The following is a 21,227-nucleotide window of genomic DNA, read 5'->3' on the forward strand; positions in this document are numbered from 1 at the left end:
CAGAGGCTGTTCTGAGGGTGTTCCTAATGTTTTGTATCCTCAGTGTATGTATTTAATATGTTTGATTATTCTGTTAACCACAGCAGCAGGCCCACTGTAGCCGTCCAACCCTGTAATCAAGGGTCCTCTGCCCAAAAACGGTCCAATTTTTTGTTGGCAGTGTCTGTTTTAATTGAATATCCAACAGTACATTTCATGAGGAATCTACACCACAATGGAAATAACCCTTATGGTTTTATTGTGTTCAATCCCCAATAATATTGTGTGTCACTGGCTGGAGCAACTTCTACTTTTAATGGTCACATGATACAGTACAACCAACCAACCAATCAGCCAGTCAACCAATCAACCATCAGTAGACACTGTATCAGGTTTCAAACATGACCCAACTGTTACACTAAGATATTGCATCTCTCTGAAGAGCTATATACTATAGACCATTATACTATAGATAAACATACCATAGAACATTATACTATAGATAAATATACTATAGACCATTATACTATAGATAAATATACTATAGAGAAATATACTGTGAGATTGTGAGCCAAACTGGGTAGTAAAATTAGACGGGACACAGTCGATGACATTTGGGATGGCAGTTGTGCTCTAGGCTAATACGCACGCAAACACACACACACCCACACACACACACACACACACACACACACACACATGGCAACCCGCAAGGTCCGAGTAAGAGCTCCTCCCCCAACCAAATTAATTATTTTCTTTAAGAAAAAAAGAAAAAAAACATAGGACAGAGAAAAGAGTTTTATAGATAATCTGGTGCTATTTTACACATTCTGCCATGATGCTGAGAGAAAAAGATAATTTCCTGTGATTCGAAAAAAAATTAATGGCTTATGAAATCTTCATACGCTATCTGGGGGGCACGATCTCCAGAGGGACCCCAACCCCAAAATCTTGGGGGGGGCCCTGCCTTGCGGGGGCTGCGGGGGGTGTGTACTACACCAGTGACACACTCACACAAACAGAGGGCACTATTGGAGGGTAAGGACGTTGAGTGTGCGTGCAGACACCCCGTGATGCCAGTCTCTCAGCTTGGTGTATTTCGGTCCGATCACCTGGGTGTTCACCTTTTTCACTCTGCCACCCACCCGGAAAGGAGTGAGGAGAGAGAAGAGACGGAGAGAGGAGTAAGGAAAGAGGAGTGAGAGAGGGGGAGAGAGGAGGAGAGAGGAGTGAGGGAGAGAGGAGAGTGGAGTGAGGAGAGAGGAGAGAGGAAAGAGGAGAGGGAGTGAGGAGAGATAGAGAGAGGAGAGGGGAAAGAGGAGAGGGAGTGAGGAGAGATGGAGAGAGGAGAGATGGAGAGGGAGAGAGGAGTAAGGAGAGAGGAGTGAGGAGAGAGGGGGGAGAGGAGTGAGAAGAGGGAGTGAGGGAGAGATGGAGAGGGGGAAGAGGAGAGAGGAGTGAGGAGAGAGGGGGAGAGAGGAGTGAGAAGAGGGAGTGAGGGAGAGATGGAGAGGGGGAAGAGGAGAGGCAGTGAGGAGAGAGGAAAGAGGAGAGGGAGTGAGTAGGAGAGACGGAGAGAGGAGAGAGGGGGCGAGGGGAGTGAGAAGAGGGAGTGAGGGAGAGATGGAGAGGGGGAAGAGGAGAGGGAGTGAGGAGAGAGGAGTGAGGAGAGATGGTTGAGGAGAGAGGGAGTGAAGAGAGAGGGAGTGAGGAGGAGAGATGGAGAGAGGAGTGAGGAGAGGGAGTGAGGAGAGAGGAGTGAGGAGAGAGGAAAGAGGAGAGGGAGTGAGGAGAAAGGAGAGATGGAGAGAAAGGAGAGATGGAGAGAGAGGGAGAGAGAGAAGAGGGAGTGAGGAGAGAAGGAGAGATGGAGAGAGGAGTGAGGAAAGAGGAAAGAGGAGAGGGAGTGAGGAGAGAGGGAGAGATGGAGAGAGGAGGGAGGAAAGAGGAAAGAGGAGAGGGAGTGAGGAGAGAGGGCGAGAGGGGTGAGGAGAGAGGAAGAGGAGAGGGAGTGAGGAGAGAGGAGTGAGGAGAGAGGAAAGAGGAGAGGGAGTGAGGAGAGAGGAGAGATGGAGAGGGGGAAGAGGAGAGATGGAGAGAGGAAAGAGGAAAGAGGAGAGGGAGTGAGGAGAGAAGGAGAGATGGAGAGAGGAGCGAGGAAAGAGGAAAGAGGAGAGGGAGTGAGGAGAGAGGGAGAGATGGAGAGAGGAGTGAGGAGAGGGAGTGAGGAGAGAGGAGTGAGGAGAGATGGTTGAGGAGAGAGGGAGTCGGGAGAGAGGGAGAGAGGAGTGAGGAGAGAGAGGAGAGGGAGAGAGGGGAGAGGAGTGAGGGAGATAGGAGTGAGGAGAGAGGGAGAGAGGGAGAGAGGAGTGAGGAGCGAGGGAGAGGAGAGAGGAGAGATGGTTGAGGAGAGAGGTAGTGAGGAGAGGATGGAGAGAGGGAGAGAGGAGTGAGGAGCGAGGGAGTGAGGAGAGAGGAGAGATGGTTGAGGAAAGAGGGAGTGAGGAGAGAGGAGTGAGGAGAGAGGGAGAGGGGAAGAGGGGAGAGGAGTGAGGGAGATAGGAGTGAGGAGAGAGGGAGAGGGGAGAGAGGGGAGAGGAGTGAGGGAGAGAGGAGTGAGGGAGAGAGAGGAGTGAGGGAGAGAGGAGTGAGGAGAGAGGGGAGAGGAGTGAGGAGAGAGAGGAGAGGGAGAGAGGAGAGAGGGAGAGAGGAGAGATGGTTGAGGAGAGAGGTAGTGAGGAGAGAGGAGAGATGAGAGAGGGAGAGAGGAGTGAGGAGAGAGAGGAGAGGGAGAGAGGAGAGAGGGAGAGAGCAGAGATGGTTGAGGAGAGAGGTAGTAAGGAGAGAGAAGAGAGGGAGAGAGGAGTGAGGAGAGAGGAGAGATGGTTGAGGAGAGAGGGAGTGAAGAGAGAGGAGTGAGGAGAGAGGGAGAGGGGAGATAGGGGAGAGGAGTGAGGGAGAGAGGAGTGAGGAGAGAGGGGAGAGGAGAGAGGAGAGAGGAGGGAGGGGAGAGGAGTGACGGAGAGAGGAGTGAGGAGAGAGAGGAGAGGGGTGAGGGAGAGAGGAGTGAGGAGAGAGGGGAGAGGGGAGAGGGGAGAGGAGCGAGGGAGAGAGGAGTGAGGAGAGAGGGAGAGGAGTGAGGAGAGAGGGGAGAGGGGAGAGGAGTGAGGAGTGAGGAGAGAGGGGAGAGGAGAGAGGAGAGAGGAGGGAGGGGAGAGGAGTGAGGGAGAGAGGAGTGAGGAGAGAGGGGAGAGGGGTGAGGGAGAGAGGAGTGAGGAGAGAGGGGAGAGGGGAGAGGGAGAGAGGAGTGAGGAGAGTGGGGAGAGGAGTGAGGAGAGAGGGCGAGTGACAAAGAAAGTCAAGAAGAGGAAGAGAAAAGAAAAGGAGAATATGAATAAAACTATCTATGGAAATATAACGTCAAGTTGTAGAAAGCTACGCCATTATGACACATTATGATGCATTAAAGACACTGTTATGGATACGTCATGAACTTCAAGTGTTACCCAAAAAGCTGAATAGAGGACAAATGGATGAACATGGAATGAGTTGCCGGTCACAACAATCCAGGAAGCATGATCACATCACACACGGGTGAGCATTCCAAATAGACCAACAGGCCCTGGTCAAAAGCAGTGCACTGTACAGGAAATGGGATGGCATTTGAGACGGAATCAAGAAGCCATGCACATCCCCAGTCATGAAGATGCTTCTATAAGGAAAGACATTGGTGGTCATTATTCAATTGAACACGTTAACGACCACAGCATGATCAAGCACTGCCACATCCACGTGGATACCAAGACTAAACTGCAAGGCGAACGCACATCATGACCACAGCACTATCATCACCTAAACACCACAGACTGCACCACGGTCATGTTCACAAGAAAACCACAGAAAGCAACACACACACACACACACACACACAGAGGTAGTATGTCCAACATACTGTAGTAAATATTGTCACATTTGGAAAACACATTATTTTGGAGGACCTCATTTATAACTCTGTTCTCTCATGGGAAAACCACATCCCCTACAGACAGTCCACACTGCTGGGTGACGTTTCCCCTAGGTACAGATCTAGGATCAGCTTCCCCTCCCCCAATCCTAACCTTAACAAATAATAGGAAACATGCTAAATTGACCCAAGATTTGCATCTTGTTGTGGGTTGACGCCAGCCACTAGGCTCACCCCAGAGCCACATTCACTACAACTATGCTAAGCACAGGCCCAGAGTCAGACCTCTCAGATTGAAACAGTTTACTGTAACTCCGGCTACGCCAGGTTTATCTCAAGTGGCTTCCTCCCTCTAATTTGGTGGTCAACTAAGCATGCAGGAGTTACTGTAACAGGATTTGGGCATTTGGGATAGTGTGTGTGGTGTGTGTGTTTAGATATTCACAGGATGAATGTCCCATGTAACTACCAGAATGCCCATTGTGATGACCGAAGGCCCATTGTGACTACTAGATACCCCATATAACTACTAAATGCCCCATGTGACTACTGGATGCCCAATGTGACTATTAGATTCCACACGCAACCCCATCATCCAAATAGTAACTGTAACGACAACAACAACAACAGCACATCCATGCAAATTAAGACCACCGCGGTAAGAGCCGACCAACCAAGAGAGAACGATCACCAAGCACTTACTTTGTCTTGTTCTCCGCATCGCTCTCCTGTGCTTGCTCTACATAGGAGAGAAGAACATAACATAGCGTCACTCCACTCATCAGCACTTTTTTTGAATATATTGACATTAATAGAACCATAGAAATATAATTACTAGAAGGGGTGTCTTCATTCAAGTCAATGAGGACATAATTGGTGGACCATTGAACAGGAAGTACAGAAGGAAGTGTCCCGGTTAACCAAAAAGTAGTGCAGGAAGTACATTATTCAAATTGTGCTCGCTCAATAGTAAACTAAACTGCTCTTACATAAGTGTTAATTGTTTCCTAGGAACGCGAAGCGAGGCGGCCATCTCTGTGTCGGCGTCGGATGTAAAATATATCACTAGCCACTTTAAACAGTGCTACCTAATATAATGTTTACATACCCTACATTATTCATCTCATATGTATACGTATATACTGTACTCTATATCATCTACTGCATCTTTATGTAATACATGTATCACTAGCCACTTTAACTATGCCACTTTGTTTACATACTCATCTCATATGTAGATACTGCACTCAATACCATCTACTGTATCTTGCCTATGCCGTTCTGTACCATCACTCATTCATATATCTTTATGTACATATTCTTTATCCCCTTACACTTGTGTCTATAAGGTAGTAGTTTTTGAATTGTTAGCTAGATTACTTGTTGGTTATTACTGTTGGGTGGTGGTGGTGGTGGTGTTGTTGGGGGGTGGTGGTGGTGTTGTTGGGGGTGGTGGTGGTGTTGTTGTTGGTTGTGGTGGTGGTGGTGGTGTTGGTGGTGGTGGTGTTGTTGGGGTGGAGGTGGTGGTGTTGGTGGTGGTGGTGGTGTTGGTGGTGGTGGTGTTGTTGGGGGTGGTGGTGGTGGTGTTTTTGGTGATGTTGGTGGTGGTGTTGTTGTTGGTGGTGTTGGTGGTGGTGTTGTTGGTGGTGGTGTTGGTGTTGTTGGTGGTTGTGTTGTTGTTGGTGGTGGTGTTGGTGGTGTTGGTGGTAGTGGTGTTGGTGGGGGTGTTATTGGTGGTGGTGGTGGTGTTGTTGGTGGTTTGTGTTGGTGGTGGTGTTGTTGGTGTTGGTGATGTTGGTGGTGGTGTTGGTGGTGTTGGTGGGGGTGTAATTGGTGGTGGTGGTGGTGTTGTTGTTGGTGTTGTTGTTGTTGGTGTTGTTGGTGGTTGTGTTGGTGGTAGGATTGTTGGTGGTGGTGGTGTTGTTGGTGGTGGTGATGTTAGTGGTGGTGGTGGTGGTGTTGTTGGTGGTTGTGTTGGTGGTAGTGATGTTAGTGTTGGTGGTGTTGGTGTTGGTGAAAGTGGTGTTTGTGGTAGTGGTGGTGGTGGTGTTGTTGGTGTTGTTGTTGGTGGTGGTGGTGGTGTTGGTGGTGGTGGTGTGGTGAGGGTGGTGTTGTTGTTGTTGTTGTTGGTGGTGGTGGTGTTGGTGGTGTTGTTGGTGGTGTTGTTGGTGGTGTTGGTGTTGTTGTTGGTGGTGTTGGTGTTGTTGGTGGTGTTGGTGTTGTTGTTGGTGTTGGTGGTGTTGTTGTTGGTGGTGTTGTTGTTGGTGGTGTTGTTGTTGTTGTTGTTGGTGGTGGTGGTGTTGTTGTTGTTGTTGGTGGTGGTGGTGTTAGATGTTAGGGACTCACGGTGTTCAGTGCCAGTAATCTGGGCCAGGATTCGGAAGGAGCGGGACTGGGTGGTGCCACTGCGGGGACGCCAGTCCTCTGTGTCTTCCATCAGGCGCTTCTTGCTGGCGTCTCCATGAGAAGGCACATGGTAGAACTCAATGTCTGTTTCCAGAATGGGCTTCCTAGGAACCCTGCATGTGACACAACAGAGCAGAGCAGGAGACATCACTACAGTTTATCTTCCCTTCTAGAGGAGAGGAGAGGAGTACTTTATTGATCCAAACTTGGGAAATAGTTTTATCACGACAAACATCATGAATGATTACAAGGACAACGCAAGGACCGATAAACGACAACACATTTGACCCCTCCTTGTACCTTTTAGGTGGAGTTGTCCTTGGAGAGAGAAAGAGAGAGACAGAATATATGAAAAAGAAAAGGACCAAAAATATGAATATGAAAAAGTCTGATATAAAAAAAAAAGTATTTGTGTTGTGAGTACTTACTTCAGAATGCTGTGTGGTCCACTAGTGGGACGGAAAGAGGAGGGGATCATGAACAACCAGAGAATTAAAGGTAAAAGGAGAATGAAACGCAGGTAAACAACGAGAATTAAGACAGTAAAGTACATATAAAGGAATACTACACTAAAATACTATATAGTTTAGTATTGTATTTATTAGTCCACTGTTAATACAATCCCCTCAAAATGGTGAATGTCAGAAGTCAAGGTTTCAAATTAGAGCACTTTCAACACAAAGATAAAACTGTTATGACGATTAAAAATGCATCATTTAATGCTAAATGTGAACAGGAACGCTGAGTGACGATCATCAAGCAAGGCTTTGAGAAAATGGTGTAAGTCATTGTCAACTAGAATTCTTTTGTTTTGTATAGTGTGGAATGGCCACATGCTACCATGTCTATCTATTCATATGTCTGAAGCGTACATAATGACAATCGGATCTTCCAGTGTGAATGAGAGAAACAAACGGACTCAACTCCAGAGCCTCTGTGAGAATATATTTATATACCGTGTTTGCTTATCGAAAGTGCAGGGCAACGAGAGGATTTTTTATTTTATTTTTTATTTGTCCACCACAAGGTGGAGCCACTTGCTTTCGCTGCTCGTTCAAGCTACCAAGGCTCGTATTCACAAAGTGCTTCAGAGTAGGAGTGCGGATCTAGGATCAGGTCCCCCCCGCTGTCCATGTAATCATATTCATTATTAACTCAAACTCTTACTCCAAGACACTTTTTGAATACAGGCCCTGAATTAATTATTCGGTTGGACATACATTTAAAAAATAAGATGAAATATGTTCCGTGCATTTCAGGATAAATCCAATAATTTCAGTAGAATGAGGGAAGAGTAGGCTGGTTGTGGTTTAGAGAAAATAGAAAGTCTGTTGTGAAATGGGGAGTTTCTCTGCCTATGGTTAGTGTTCCTGCGTGTTGCAGAGGCAGTGATGTACAGTATGATGCAGGCAGTTGACAGGCCAAATGCTAATAAGCTGTCAATAAATCAAGACCTCTCTGTCTCCACACACACACACACACACACACACACGTACACGTACACGAACACACACACACACACACACACACACACACACACACACACACACACACACACACACACACACACACACACACACACACACACACACACACACGCACACACACGGAGAAAGACATAGTTGAGATGGACTGCTGCATGCGTGTACACAAGTCTTTGAAAGGATTGATTTATTAACAGGTTCTGACAAATGCCTGTCAACACTTCCTGTCTGGGTGAGTGATTTTCTGCCCGTGTCAACGCTGAAGCTTGCGTGTGCGTTTCTATGTGTCGGCATGTCAGCATGTCAGCATGTCTACAATTATATATGACCCTGTGTGTGTCCATATGTTTGTATGCACACATACTGTATGTGTTTGGGTGTGTGTTCTTGTACGTGTGTGTGTGTGTGTGTGTGTGTGGTATAACGTAACACAGTAGCTTGCGAGTAAACATGTGCACTGCTCCCTGAAGTAACAGGCAAACTTCTATAGAATGGCACTATGTGAGCAGGAAGTACACTTACATGGGTTAACTTGTTAATTTCCCTGTAGTATAATGGCTGGTATATAAACTCCAGCCTGGTTAGGGAGGTAGTAGTGAATGTGCATGCCATTACATTATGTCAAAAGCACTCCACAAACCAACCGTATTACACACACACACACACGCAGACAGGCAGGCACGCACGCAGACAAACGAGCACACACACACGCAGACAGGCAGGCACGCACGCAGACAAACGAGCACACACACACACACGCAGACAGGCAGGCACGCACGCAGACAAACGAGCACACACACACGCAGACAGGCAGGCACGCACGCAGACAAACGAGCACACACACACGCAGACAGGCAGGCACGCACGCAGACAAACGAGCACACACACACGCAGACAGGCAGGCACGCACGCAGACAAACGAGCACACACACGCACACACCACACTTGCATGCTTTACACACGCACTTTGTCACAGGATTTGCTGGCTGTAGAGTGAAGGAAGGGAGAGAGCACATGGTTGATATTCTCATATGGAAAAGAGAGTATTAAACCTACCCAGAGAGACAGTATTAGACCTACCCAGATAGACAGTATTAGACCTACCCAGACAGACAGTATTAGACCTACCCAGACAGACAGTATTAGACCTACCCAGACAGACAGTATTAGACCTACCCAGACAGACAGTATTAGACCTACCCAGACAGACAGTATTAGACCTACCCAGACAGACAGTATTAGACCTACCCAGACAGACAGTATTAGACCTACCCAGACAGACAGTATAAGACCTACCCAGACAGACAGTATTAGACCTACCCAGACAGACAGTATTAGACCTACCCAGATAGACAGTATTAGACCTACCCAGATAGACAGTATTAGACCTACCCAGACAGACAGTATTAGACCTACCCAGACAGACAGTATTAGACCTACCCAGATAGACAGTATTAGACCTACCCAGACAGACAGTATTAGACCTACCCAGACAGACAGTATTAGACCTACCCAGACAGACAGTATTAGACCTACCCAGATAGACAGTATTAGACCTACCCAGATAGACAGTATTAGACCTACCCAGACAGACAGTATTAGACCTACCCAGACAGACAGTATTAGACCTACCCAGACAGACAGTATTAGACCTACCCAGACAGACAGTATTAGACCTACCCAGATAGACAGTATTAGACCTACCCAGACAGACAGTATTAGACCTACCCAGATAGACAGTATTAGACCTACCCAGACAGACAGTATAAGACCTACCCAGATAGACAGTATTAGACCTACCCAGACAGACAGTATTAGACCTACCCAGATAGACAGTATTAGACCTACCCAGACAGACAGTATTAGACCTACCCAGACAGACAGTATTAGACCTACCCAGATAGACAGTATTAGACCTACCCAGACAGACAGTATTAGACCTACCCAGACAGACAGTATTAGACCTACCCAGACAGACAGTATTAGACCTACCCAGACAGACAGTATTAGACCTACCCAGATAGACAGTATTAGACCTACCCAGACAGACAGTATTAGACCTACCCAGATAGACAGTATTAGACCTACCCAGACAAACAGTATAAGACCTACCCAGATAGACAGTATTAGACCTACCCAGACAGACAGTATTAGACCTACCCAGATAGACAGTATTAGACCTACCCAGACAGACAGTATTAGACCTACCCAGATAGACAGTATTAAACCTACCCAGATAGACAGTATTAGACCTACCCAGACAGACAGTATTAGACCTACCCAGATAGACAGTATTAGACCTACCCAGATAGACAGTATTAGACCTACCCAGACAGACAGTATTAGACCTACCCAGACAGACAGTATTAGACCTACCCAGACAGACAGTATTAGACCTACCCAGATAGACAGTATTAGACCTACCCAGACAGACAGTATTACACCTACCCAGACAGACAGTATTAGACCTACCCAGATAGACAGTATTAGACCTACCCAGACAGACAGTATTAGACCTACCCAGATAGACAGTATTAGACCTAACCAGATAGACAGTATTAGACCTACCCAGACAGACAGTATTACACCTACCCAGATAGACAGTAATAGACCTACCCATATAGACAGTAATATACCTACCCAGATAGACAGTATTAGACCTACCCAGATAGACAGTATTAGACCTACCCAGAGTGACAGTATTAGACCTACCCAGATAGACAGTAATAGACCTACCCATATAGACAGTATTAAACCTACCCAGATAGACAGTATTAGACCTACCCAGATAGACAGTATTAGACCTACCCAGATAGACAGTATTAGACCTACCCAGATAGACAGTATTAGACCTACCCAGATAGACAGTATTAGACCTACCCAGATAGACAGTATTAGACCTACCCAGATAGACAGTATTAGACCTACCCAGAGTGACAGTATTAGACCTACCCAGATAGACAGTAATAGACCTACCCAGATAGACAGTAATAGACCTACCCAGATAGACAGTATTAGACCTACCCAGATAGACAGTATTAGACCTATTCAGATAGACAGTAATAGACCTACCCAGATAGACAGTAATAGACCTACCCAGATAGACAGTATTAGACCTACCCAGATAGACAGTATTAGACCTACTCAGATAGACAGTAATAGACCAGTAGATGACAAATCAACAACCCCTCTGAAATGAAAGGCACACAACCACATGCACTGACGGCACACACATGCAGGTATTTCACCTGAATCCCTCCCAGGTGTAATTCCCCTTAGGTACAGATGTAGGATGATCTTTCCCTCCCCTAACTGTCAGTGGAGAAAATGCAACCACTTGACTAGGGAAGAATCCATTTAGTCAGGTGAAGATGTTCAGTGGCCAGCTTCAAAGGATACTTCAGGATTGTATCTTCTTCCCCAGAGGCAGATTAACTAGTGGATACCATTTTTATGTCTATGTCCAGTATGAAGGTAGTTAGGGGTAGTTTTGCAAGCCAATGCTAATTAGCGTTAGCGCAATGACTGGAAGTCTATGGGTATGTGCTAGCAAAATAATCTATGGATTTATGTCATTCATTTAAAATCACAAAAATGTTGGTACCAATTGCATATTGCACCTTTAAATTCTAACTTGAACCCTGAATCTAAACTCGAACTACATCAACGTGTCTCTTGATTAATTTGATCAAATTGAGCTACATTTCCATTCCCAGGAAAAACACTTTGTATGGATTACACAGGCAAGCCGATAATCGAAAACGCTGATCAAAGTCAGATAATCTGCCACGTGTAATATGTTGAGGATGTTTCCCAATCATGAGGAGTTGAACCTCTGCTCCACTTCACTAAGTTACAGAGTCAGTCGGACAACAACACAGTCTGTCTAACACAGTCGGACAACAACACAGTCTGTCTAACACGGTCGGATAACAACACAGTCTGTTTAACAATGTCGGACAACAACACAGTCTGTTTAAAGCAGTCGGACAACAACACAGTCTGTTTAACAGAGTCGGACAACAACACAGTCTGTTTAACACAGTCGGACAACAACACAGTCTGTTTAACAGAGTCGGACAACAACACAGTCTGTTTAACACAGTCGGACAACAACACAGTCTGTTTAACAGAGTCGGACAACACAGTCTGTTTAACACAGTCGGACAACACAGTCTGTTTAACAGAGTCGGACAACAACACAGTCTGTAACACAGTCGGACAACACAGTCTGTTTAACACAGTCGGACAACAACACAGTCTGTCTAACACAGTCGGACAACACAGTCTGTTTAACACAGTCGGACAACACAGTCTGTTTAACAGAGTCGGACAACAACACAGTCTGTCTAACACAGTCGGACAACACAGTCTGTTTAACACAGTCGGACAACAACACAGTCTGTCTAACACAGTCGGACAACACAGTCTGTTTAACACAGTCGGACAACACAGTCTGTTTAACAGAGTCGGACAACAACACAGTCTGTCTAACACAGTCGGACAACACAGTCTGTTTAACACAGTCGGATAACAACACAGTCGGTTTAACACAGTCGGGCAACACAGTCTGTTTAACAGAGTCGGACAACAACACAGTCTGTCTAACACGGTCGGACAACAACAAAGTCTGTTTAACAGAGTCGAACAACAACACAGTCTGTCTAACACAGTCAGACAACAACACAGTCTGTTTAACAGAGTTGGACAACAACACAGTCTGTTTAACAGAGTCGGACAACAACACAGTCTGTCTAACACAGTCGGACAACAACACAGTCTGTTTAACAGAGTAGGACAACAACACAGTCTGTTTAACAGAGTAGGACAACAACACAGTCTGTTTAACAGAGTTGGACAACAACACAGTCTGTCTAACACAGTCGGACAACAATATAGTCCAACACAGTCTGTTTAACACAGTCGGACAACAACACAGTCTGTCTAACACAGTCGGACAACACAGTCTGTTTAACACAGTCGGACAACACAGTCTGTTTAACAGAGTCGGACAACAACACAGTCTGTCTAACACAGTCGGACAACACAGTCTGTTTAACACAGTCGGATAACAACACAGTCGGTTTAACACAGTCGGGCAACACAGTCTGTTTAACAGAGTCGGACAACAACACAGTCTGTCTAACACGGTCGGACAACAACACAGTCTGTTTAACAGAGTCGAACAACAACACAGTCTGTCTAACACAGTCGGACAACACAGTCTGTTTAACACAGTCGGACAACACAGTCTGTTTAACAGAGTCGGACAACAACACAGTCTGTCTAACACAGTCGGACAACACAGTCTGTTTAACACAGTCGGACAACAACACAGTCTGTCTAACACAGTCGGACAACACAGTCTGTTTAACACAGTCGGACAACACAGTCTGTTTAACAGAGTCGGACAACAACACAGTCTGTCTAACACAGTCGGACAACACAGTCTGTTTAACACAGTCGGATAACAACACAGTCGGTTTAACACAGTCGGGCAACACAGTCTGTTTAACAGAGTCGGACAACAACACAGTCTGTCTAACACGGTCGGACAACAACACAGTCTGTTTAACAGAGTCGAACAACAACACAGTCTGTCTAACACAGTCGGACAACAACACAGTCTGTTTAACAGAGTTGGACAACAACACAGTCTGTTTAACAGAGTCGGACAACAACACAGTCTGTCTAACACAGTCGGACAACAACACAGTCTGTTTAACAGAGTAGGACAACAACACAGTCTGTTTAACAGAGTAGGACAACAACACAGTCTGTTTAACAGAGTTGGACAACAACACAGTCTGTCTAACACAGTCGGACAACAATATAGTCCAACACAGTCTGTTTAACACAGTCGGACAACAACACAGTCTGTCTAACACAGTCGGACAACACAGTCTGTTTAACACAGTCGGACAACACAGTCTGTTTAACAGAGTCGGACAACAACACAGTCTGTCTAACACAGTCGGACAACACAGTCTGTTTAACACAGTCGGATAACAACACAGTCGGTTTAACACAGTCGGGCAACACAGTCTGTTTAACAGAGTCGGACAACAACACAGTCTGTCTAACACGGTCGGACAACAACACAGTCTGTTTAACAGAGTCGAACAACAACACAGTCTGTCTAACACAGTCGGACAACAACACAGTCTGTTTAACAGAGTTGGACAACAACACAGTCTGTTTAACAGAGTCGGACAACAACACAGCCTGTCTAACACAGTCGGACAACAACACAGTCTGTTTAGCAGAGTAGGACAACAACACAGTCTGTTTAACAGAGTAGGACAACAACACAGTCTGTTTAACAGAGTTGGACAACAACACAGTCTGTCTAACACAGTCGGACAACAATATAGTCCAACACAGTCTGTTTAACAGAGTCGGACAACAACACAGTCTGTCTAACACGGTCGGACAACAACACAGTCTGTTTAACAGAGTTGGACAACAACACAGTCTGTCTAACACAGTCGGACAACACAGTCTGTCTAACACAGTCGGAAAACAACACAGTCTGTCTAACACAGTCGGACAACACCACCGTCTGTCTAACACAGTCGGACAACAATATAGTCCAACACAGTCAAGCAAAGCATCCTAATGGTACGTGCACGTTGTCCAGTTCACATGTCCTATATAGGACCAGTGGACCAGTGTAGATGACATATTTACAGCACCACGGTGCTAACGGCTGTGCATTATTACGACACACTCACTGATAGGAGCATAAGATGGCCTCGATCCCAAATGGCACCCTATTCCCTACATAGTGCACTAGTTTTGACCAAAGCCCCATCAGCCCTGGTCAAAATTAGTGCACTACACTCTAAGAAAAAAGGGTTCCAAAAGAGTTCTTTGGCTGTCCCCATAGGATAAAACGTTCTGGTTCCATGTAGAACCCTTTCTACATGAAACCAGAAGGTTCTCTCCTATGGGGACAGCTAAATAACCATTTTAGGTTCTAGATAGCACCTTATATTCTGAGAGTGTACATAGGGAATATGGTGCCATTTGGGACGCAGAGACGGGATCAGACGGGATCAGACGGGATCAGACGGGATCCATCTGAGCCTGAGGAGAGACTGGCGGAGAGAATTAAACCATTACTGGGAGATCTGAATCACAACCTGAGCAGAGTTACTGGTGTGGCTGGAAGGAGAGAGGATGAGAGAAACCAGGAAGAAATCAATCTGTCTGACTCTTCTGACTGTCTGACTGACCTTTCTGACTGTCTGTCTGATTGACTGTCTGTATGACTGACTGTCTGACTGATTGACTGTCTGACCTTTCTGAATGACTGACTGACTGACTGACTGACCGTCTGACCTTTCTGACTGTCTGACTGACTGACTGTCTGACCTTTCTGACCGTCTGACCTTTCTGACTGTCTGACTGACTGACTGTCTGACCTTTCTGACCGTCTGACCTTCTAACTGTCTGACCTTTCTGACTGTCTGTCTGACTGTCTGTCCATCTGACTGATTGTCTGTCTAACTGTCTGTCTATCTGACTGTCTGTCTGAGTGTCAGGACCAACGTGAGCTGGATCATCCAGACAGACAGACAGTCAGTCAGTCAGTCAGACACGTGTCGACTAAGCAACAGAACAGCTGTCTGGGGTTTAACTCCAACATGGATCCAGCAGATGTGTTGTAGTGACTCTGATACAGATAAACCCAGTTGTGTGTAATGGTAAACAGAGTTCAACCATCTCCATGTTATCACCACCACTGTACCTTCTGGTGTATCCTCTGTGATAAGGCTGTCTATGTACTGAATGGGTATGTGTGCCACTTTGACAGAACAGCCGCAATAAGCTAGTGAGATAGTAGGGGTGTTATAGAGGTGTCATATTCTGGGTAATATGATTTTGGGGACAAGCAGGGAAACAGAGACGCCCTCTGGCATCCTGTCCCCCGGGGCTAGGGGTCACATAAGACCACCGTGTGTGTGTGTGTGAGTGTGTGTGTGTGTGTGTGCATTTATCTATGTGTGTGTGTGCCTGTGTGTGTGTGTTTTGACAGCTTGATGCATCGACAGCTCATATGCACACAGCCAAAACATCAGGCTCAACCTAGACGGTAAAGCTTTCTTCCGACAAATGGTAAGTTTAGGAAAAGCTCCCCACCATCAACCTCATTAAAGCCTCCCATACTGCACCATACAGTAAACAGATAGGGTTACAGCAGGCTAAAAATATGCACGGCGTCAGAGTATCTCCTCTAGCCTGGGACTCACAGAGGGAAACGGGGGTATGTCATGGACTGTCGGAGATTAGAGACGGACGGACGGACGGACGGACCAAAAAATACAAAAATACTCTTCTCAGTCTATTCCACAAACACACGCACACAAAAAAAGATACATCCAGAGTGTATAACATTTCAATTTCAGATCAAAATCAGCCATGTTAGTCAACAAATTTAGCTAAACACTCTCACCGGCTCTATCCCATACGCTTGCTGGCACAGACACAGTAAAAACAAAATGTCTTCTACTGTGTGTTACCCATCAAATGTCAACATTTCATATATGTGCTCATTTGAATTACAGCTCTGGTGTACAATAACAAAGTGACCTAAAAAAACAAACACCTTGTAGCATTATAAATAACGCGCAAACAGAGTGGTTATAAATACATATGACGCAGTACGAATGGACGGACGGACGGACGGACGGGAGGAAAGTAAGGGGGAGAAAAAAACTAGACAAAATGTCCGGATTGTTTCGCTACTGTTCTACTTGTATTTACTGTGTACAGCCAATGAGTAATTCAACTATTACTAACTACAAAACATAAACATAGTTCTTCCCCTACGCCTAAATCTGCCATTGTGCCCGTACCTTGTGGTTTCACAATAATATTTCCAGTACTGGGAAAGTTTGACCTTATTTACTTGAAAAAACACTAAAAACAAAAACAGCTTTTTGCTTTAGTGCCTCAGTGCCAAAACACGTTTTACCCAAACCACCTGAACCCTGATAAGTTCAGACCTAAACCACCTAAACCCTGATAAGTTCATACCTAAACCATCTGAACCCTGACAAGTTCATACCTAAACCACCTGAACCCTGATAAGTTCAGACCTAAACCACCTGAACCCTGACAAGTTCATACCTAAACCACCTAAACCCTGATAAGTTCATACCTAAACCATCTGAACCCTGACAAGTTCATACCTAAACCACCTGAACCCTGATAAGTTCAGACCTAAACCATCTGAACCCTGACAAGTTCAGACCTAAACCATCTGAACCCTGACAAGTTCATACCTAAACCACCTGAACCCTGATAAGTTCAGACCTAAACCATCTGAACCTTGACAAGTTCATACCTAAACCATCTGAACCCTGACAAGTTCATACCTAAACCACCTGAACCCTGATAAGTTCAGACCTAAACCATCTGAACCCTGACAAGTTCAGACCTAAACCACCTGAACCCTGATAAGTTCAGACCTAAACCACCTGAACCCTGACAAGTTCAGACCTAAACCATCTGAACCCTGACAAGTTCAGACCTAAACCACCTGAACCCTGACAGGTTCATACCAAACCACCTGAACCTTGACAAGTTCATACCTAAACCATCTAAACCACCTGAACCCTGACAAGTTCAGACTTAAACCACCTGAACCCTGATAAGTTCAGACCTAAACCATCTGAACCCTGACAAGTTCATACTGGCACTTTGAACATGAGCATTACCAACTAAACAGCTTCAACACCTTCATTGTTAATTTAGTAAAATTACTCCTACGTTCCTATTCTCTTTATGGTTTGATACTTTTGACCAGGGCTCATAGGATAGTGTACTATATAGGGAACTGGGCTCCATTTGGAACTCAACCTTCATCTCAACTGATTTACACCTCAAATAGTTCTGTTGATCATCTAAAACTGTCTGCAACAACATCCAGTAGGCTACACACAATGGTGAAAAGTTAATATTAGATGACTGTTGTTTCTGAACTTTAAGGTTCTGTTTCACTGTGGTAGCAGGCCACTACACGATCCAATGAGAACTCACATATCCACATCCAAGCTGTCATATCATATTATAGTACTGTAGCTCCTGTAACAGAAAGGTAATTCACAGTGACACACAGTGCTGTACATGATGGACCCAACCTCCTAATCCCTAACCATGGTTTAACCCCAGTTTCATACTGAGACGTTTAGGGCAACATCTCTCCATTGGACCCAGGTGAGGGAGGAAGGGAGGATGAGTAAAAGGGGAGGAGCCTGTTAGTGCCACTCACCCGTTCAACTGCACAGCTCCTCCCTGGCTCTCCGTTAGGCCCCGCCTCTGGCCCATGGCCACCTCGCAGGCGTTCTCGTTGGAGTAGAGGTTGAAGGGCGTGTTATAGACAGAGGGCTGGGGTGCGGCAGGGAGGGAGGGGGGTGAGGAGCAGGAGGAGAAAGGGAAGAGGGGCTGGGGTGGAGGAGGAGTGCGGGCTAGGGTGGCGGGGGTGAAGGCAGAGGATGCAGAGGGAATGAAGGCGGAATGGGGGGAGCGTGCGATGGGGTAGTCCCTGTCCTCTCTCCCGCAGCCCCCAAAGGGCCGGGCAGTTTTGTTGTATGGGGCGCTGGGGATAAGACTGGTGGGCTCAGTGGGATGGTGGTGGGAGGGGGGGTGGTGGTGGCTGATAATAGCCACAGGCTTAATGATCTCTGATGGCTCGACCTACATGTTGGAGGAAAGGCATGCAGGATGCATCATCACATCAACACAACACATGCAACACTGATGTTTCCACAGCTCTCTTAGAAACAGCCAAAAAGGCACTTTGTAAGGGCAATTATCTTAACCAAATCAAAGATTACTGTATCGTTCTGCCCTTTCGCTTAGAAATCGTTAAAATACTAAATTATCCCTCTGAGAAGAGAGAAGCATCAGTTTTTATTTGATTTGAACTGAAACCATAAAAACAATGGAACAACTAGGCAATTACTGTATTAAAATGGAATAACTAGGCAACTACTGTATTAAAATGGAACAACTAGGTAACTAATGTATTAATATGGAACAACTAGGCAACTACTGTATTAAAATGGAACAACTAGACAACTACTGTATTAAAATGGAACAACTAGGCAATTACTGTATTAATATGGAACAACTAGGCAACTACTGTATTAAAATGGAACAACTAGGTAACTAATGTATTAATATGGAACAACTAGGCAACTACTGTATTAAAATGGAACAACTAGACAACTACTGTATTAAAATGGAACAACTAGGCAATTACTGTATTAATATGGAACAACTAGGCAACTACTGTATTAAAATGGAACAACTAGACAACTACTGTATTAAACTGGAACAACTAGGCAATTACTGTATTAAAATGGAACAACTAGACAACTACTGTATTAAACTGGAACAACTAGACAACTACTGTATTAAACTGGAACAAAATAGAATGACTTTACAAATGGTGGTCTTGTTCCCAGCATGCAACACAGATGTTGTGTGACATCATTTCAGAGGGGCCCAATTTATGCAAAGACATTCAATGTCAATCAAATGAACTATGTTCACTTTTTTACAGTAACTAGCTGGAATACCAATGTTGAATCAGAAATGTTGTTAGGTCTATACCTGGCTTAAAGGGGGAGAGAATCACATCGTCTGTGATAAACATACGTACCTTCGGAGCCACGGGAGGTTTTGGGACGGTGGAGGCTCTGTGAAGACAAGAAGATAATTAAGTAGTGGATGTACGCGCTTGTAGCACGTTGTCTGGGCTACATTGGTGACATCACAACTTCCCTGAGATCTGAAGCCAACTTTCACTCACAGAGTGACAGATCAGTATCTTGCTCTGTCAGCTAAAACGGCTGACGTTGAGTGGTGTGTGTTGTTGTGCAGAAGGTTGTGAGTTTGAGCCCCACTCGGATCAGAACAGAATGCACTTGGTTACTAATATGCCAGCGTTATCAGCCACGAACACACCAAATCATGTGTCAATGTAACTTTGTCCACATTGCAAATGATAGACAGAACATGAAAATAGAGTCACACGTAGCTTTACTAAAAAAGTGTCTGTTTTCAATATGTAATGCCTCAATTGCATGTTGTCCCCATTGCGGCAGACATTAGACCTGCCACAGTTGAGTAGCACTCTTGATGCTCCTAAGAGCATTCTGTTCTGCTAAGATCATCTTTTCATTTTGGTGGGAGCTGAAATAAACCCCGGCAATTATGAGGGAAACATTTTGACTTGAGCTCTGAATGGAGCGCAAGAGGCAGTTGCCGAGAGAGAGTTTGTTGTCATCGAACTTGGCAGCATCCAAAAGTGATCCCTGTCCGTGAAACTTGGATTACAGACAGAAAGAACATAGGTCACATTAGATGCCAGCTGTTGAAAGTCTATTAAAGCAACCCCATCTATTTGATACCAATGAATCTGGTGCCCTGAGGAGACTGGCCAAAGCTGGCCCTCAGAGACATTTCAATGTCAGCAGCTAGATTAAACATTCTAGAACATCTCGGAGTCACCATAAACCTTTCCAGGACGGTTTCCCTGACCGTCTCTGACCCCTTCCTGTGCTTACAGTCTCTTCCCTTGACCAAGTCTCCCTTGTAAAGAGGTCTTCTGAGCTCAACGGGAGAAGAAATACAGGGGCAATTACTGCAGTTTCAAGCTGAAAGACCCTCTCTTGTAATGACCAACTTATAAGCAACTTTGAACAGTCAACTTTTGACTTTGAAATGTAGACGAAATGTAATGGAAAAAGAGTTGCGCTTGCTTAAGCTAATGAGCTAATCACCATCAAGCTTGACATAAAGCAAAAATGGACGCAAGAACAGGTTTCAGTAAATTTAGCAGCCAATGGCTGCTTACCGGGGGCCCCCTATGTTAAGCCATTAGAGTATCCCTTCGTCTGGGCTGTGTTACATGGGACATCATTTAGAGGAGATATGATAGCCTATTAATCATACACTCCCACATCTCCCCTGTCCTGTCTGGGGACAGCCCAGCATCCCAGAGCATAACCAAAGTGCTCTGACACCTTGGCATTCATCTCTCTTCAGGCCGGGGTGAAGTTTTCCGTAGGTACAGATCTAGGATCAGCTTCCCCTCCCACAAACCAAACCTTGATAATTGTTGGGGAAATTAAAAACAGACCCAAGATCAGCGTCTAGGGGCAACTTCACCTGACACCTCGGCATCCATCTCCCTCCCACAACGCTTTCTGACCTGTGGATGGATCAGCCATCTCAATCACACCCCACAGCTTGCACAAGCCCCTTTACAGGTCAGCCTATGGGAATGTGTTAGGGTCAGAGAGAGAGGGTGGGGGGACTACTGCTGCGTATTGACTGAAGCATAGCAATGAATAAATAAGATTGAAAGTACAAACAAC

The 21,227-nt window shown here is 45.5% G+C and overlaps 1 protein-coding gene across 1 annotated transcript; it reads right to left on the bottom strand.

Moving 5' to 3' along the window:
* Positions 1 to 221: 221 nt before the first annotated feature.
* On the bottom strand, positions 222 to 20,885 carry LOC139398797 (PDZ and LIM domain protein 5-like). Its single transcript, XM_071144578.1, has 8 exons — positions 20,803 to 20,885; positions 19,508 to 19,544; positions 18,113 to 18,537; positions 6,778 to 6,798; positions 6,650 to 6,667; positions 6,290 to 6,462; positions 4,646 to 4,682; positions 222 to 1,113 (listed from the first exon to the last, which is right to left on the bottom strand). Exons 1-8 carry the CDS (start codon positions 20,883 to 20,885, stop codon positions 1,008 to 1,010), a joined length of 900 nt encoding a protein of 299 aa, XP_071000679.1. The 3' UTR covers positions 222 to 1,007.
* Between the last annotated feature and the right edge of the window lie 342 nt (positions 20,886 to 21,227).

Source organism: Oncorhynchus clarkii, unplaced genomic scaffold, assembly GCF_045791955.1.
Source record: "Oncorhynchus clarkii lewisi isolate Uvic-CL-2024 unplaced genomic scaffold, UVic_Ocla_1.0 unplaced_contig_3170_pilon_pilon, whole genome shotgun sequence".
NCBI classification, from domain to species: domain Eukaryota; kingdom Metazoa; phylum Chordata; class Actinopteri; order Salmoniformes; family Salmonidae; genus Oncorhynchus; species Oncorhynchus clarkii.

Coding starts and splice junctions, on each gene's coding strand:
- LOC139398797 (XM_071144578.1), bottom strand. CDS start 20,885: ATGAATGCCAAGGTGTCAGAGCACTTTGGTTATGCTCTGGGATGCTGG. Junction 18,538..19,507: donor AACCTCCCGTGGCTCCGAAG/GTACGTATGTTT, acceptor TCCAACATGTAG/GTCGAGCCATCAGAGATCAT. Junction 1,114..4,645: donor GATGCGGAGAACAAGACAAA/GTAAGTGCTTGG, acceptor GGTGGGTGGCAG/AGTGAAAAAGGTGAACACCC.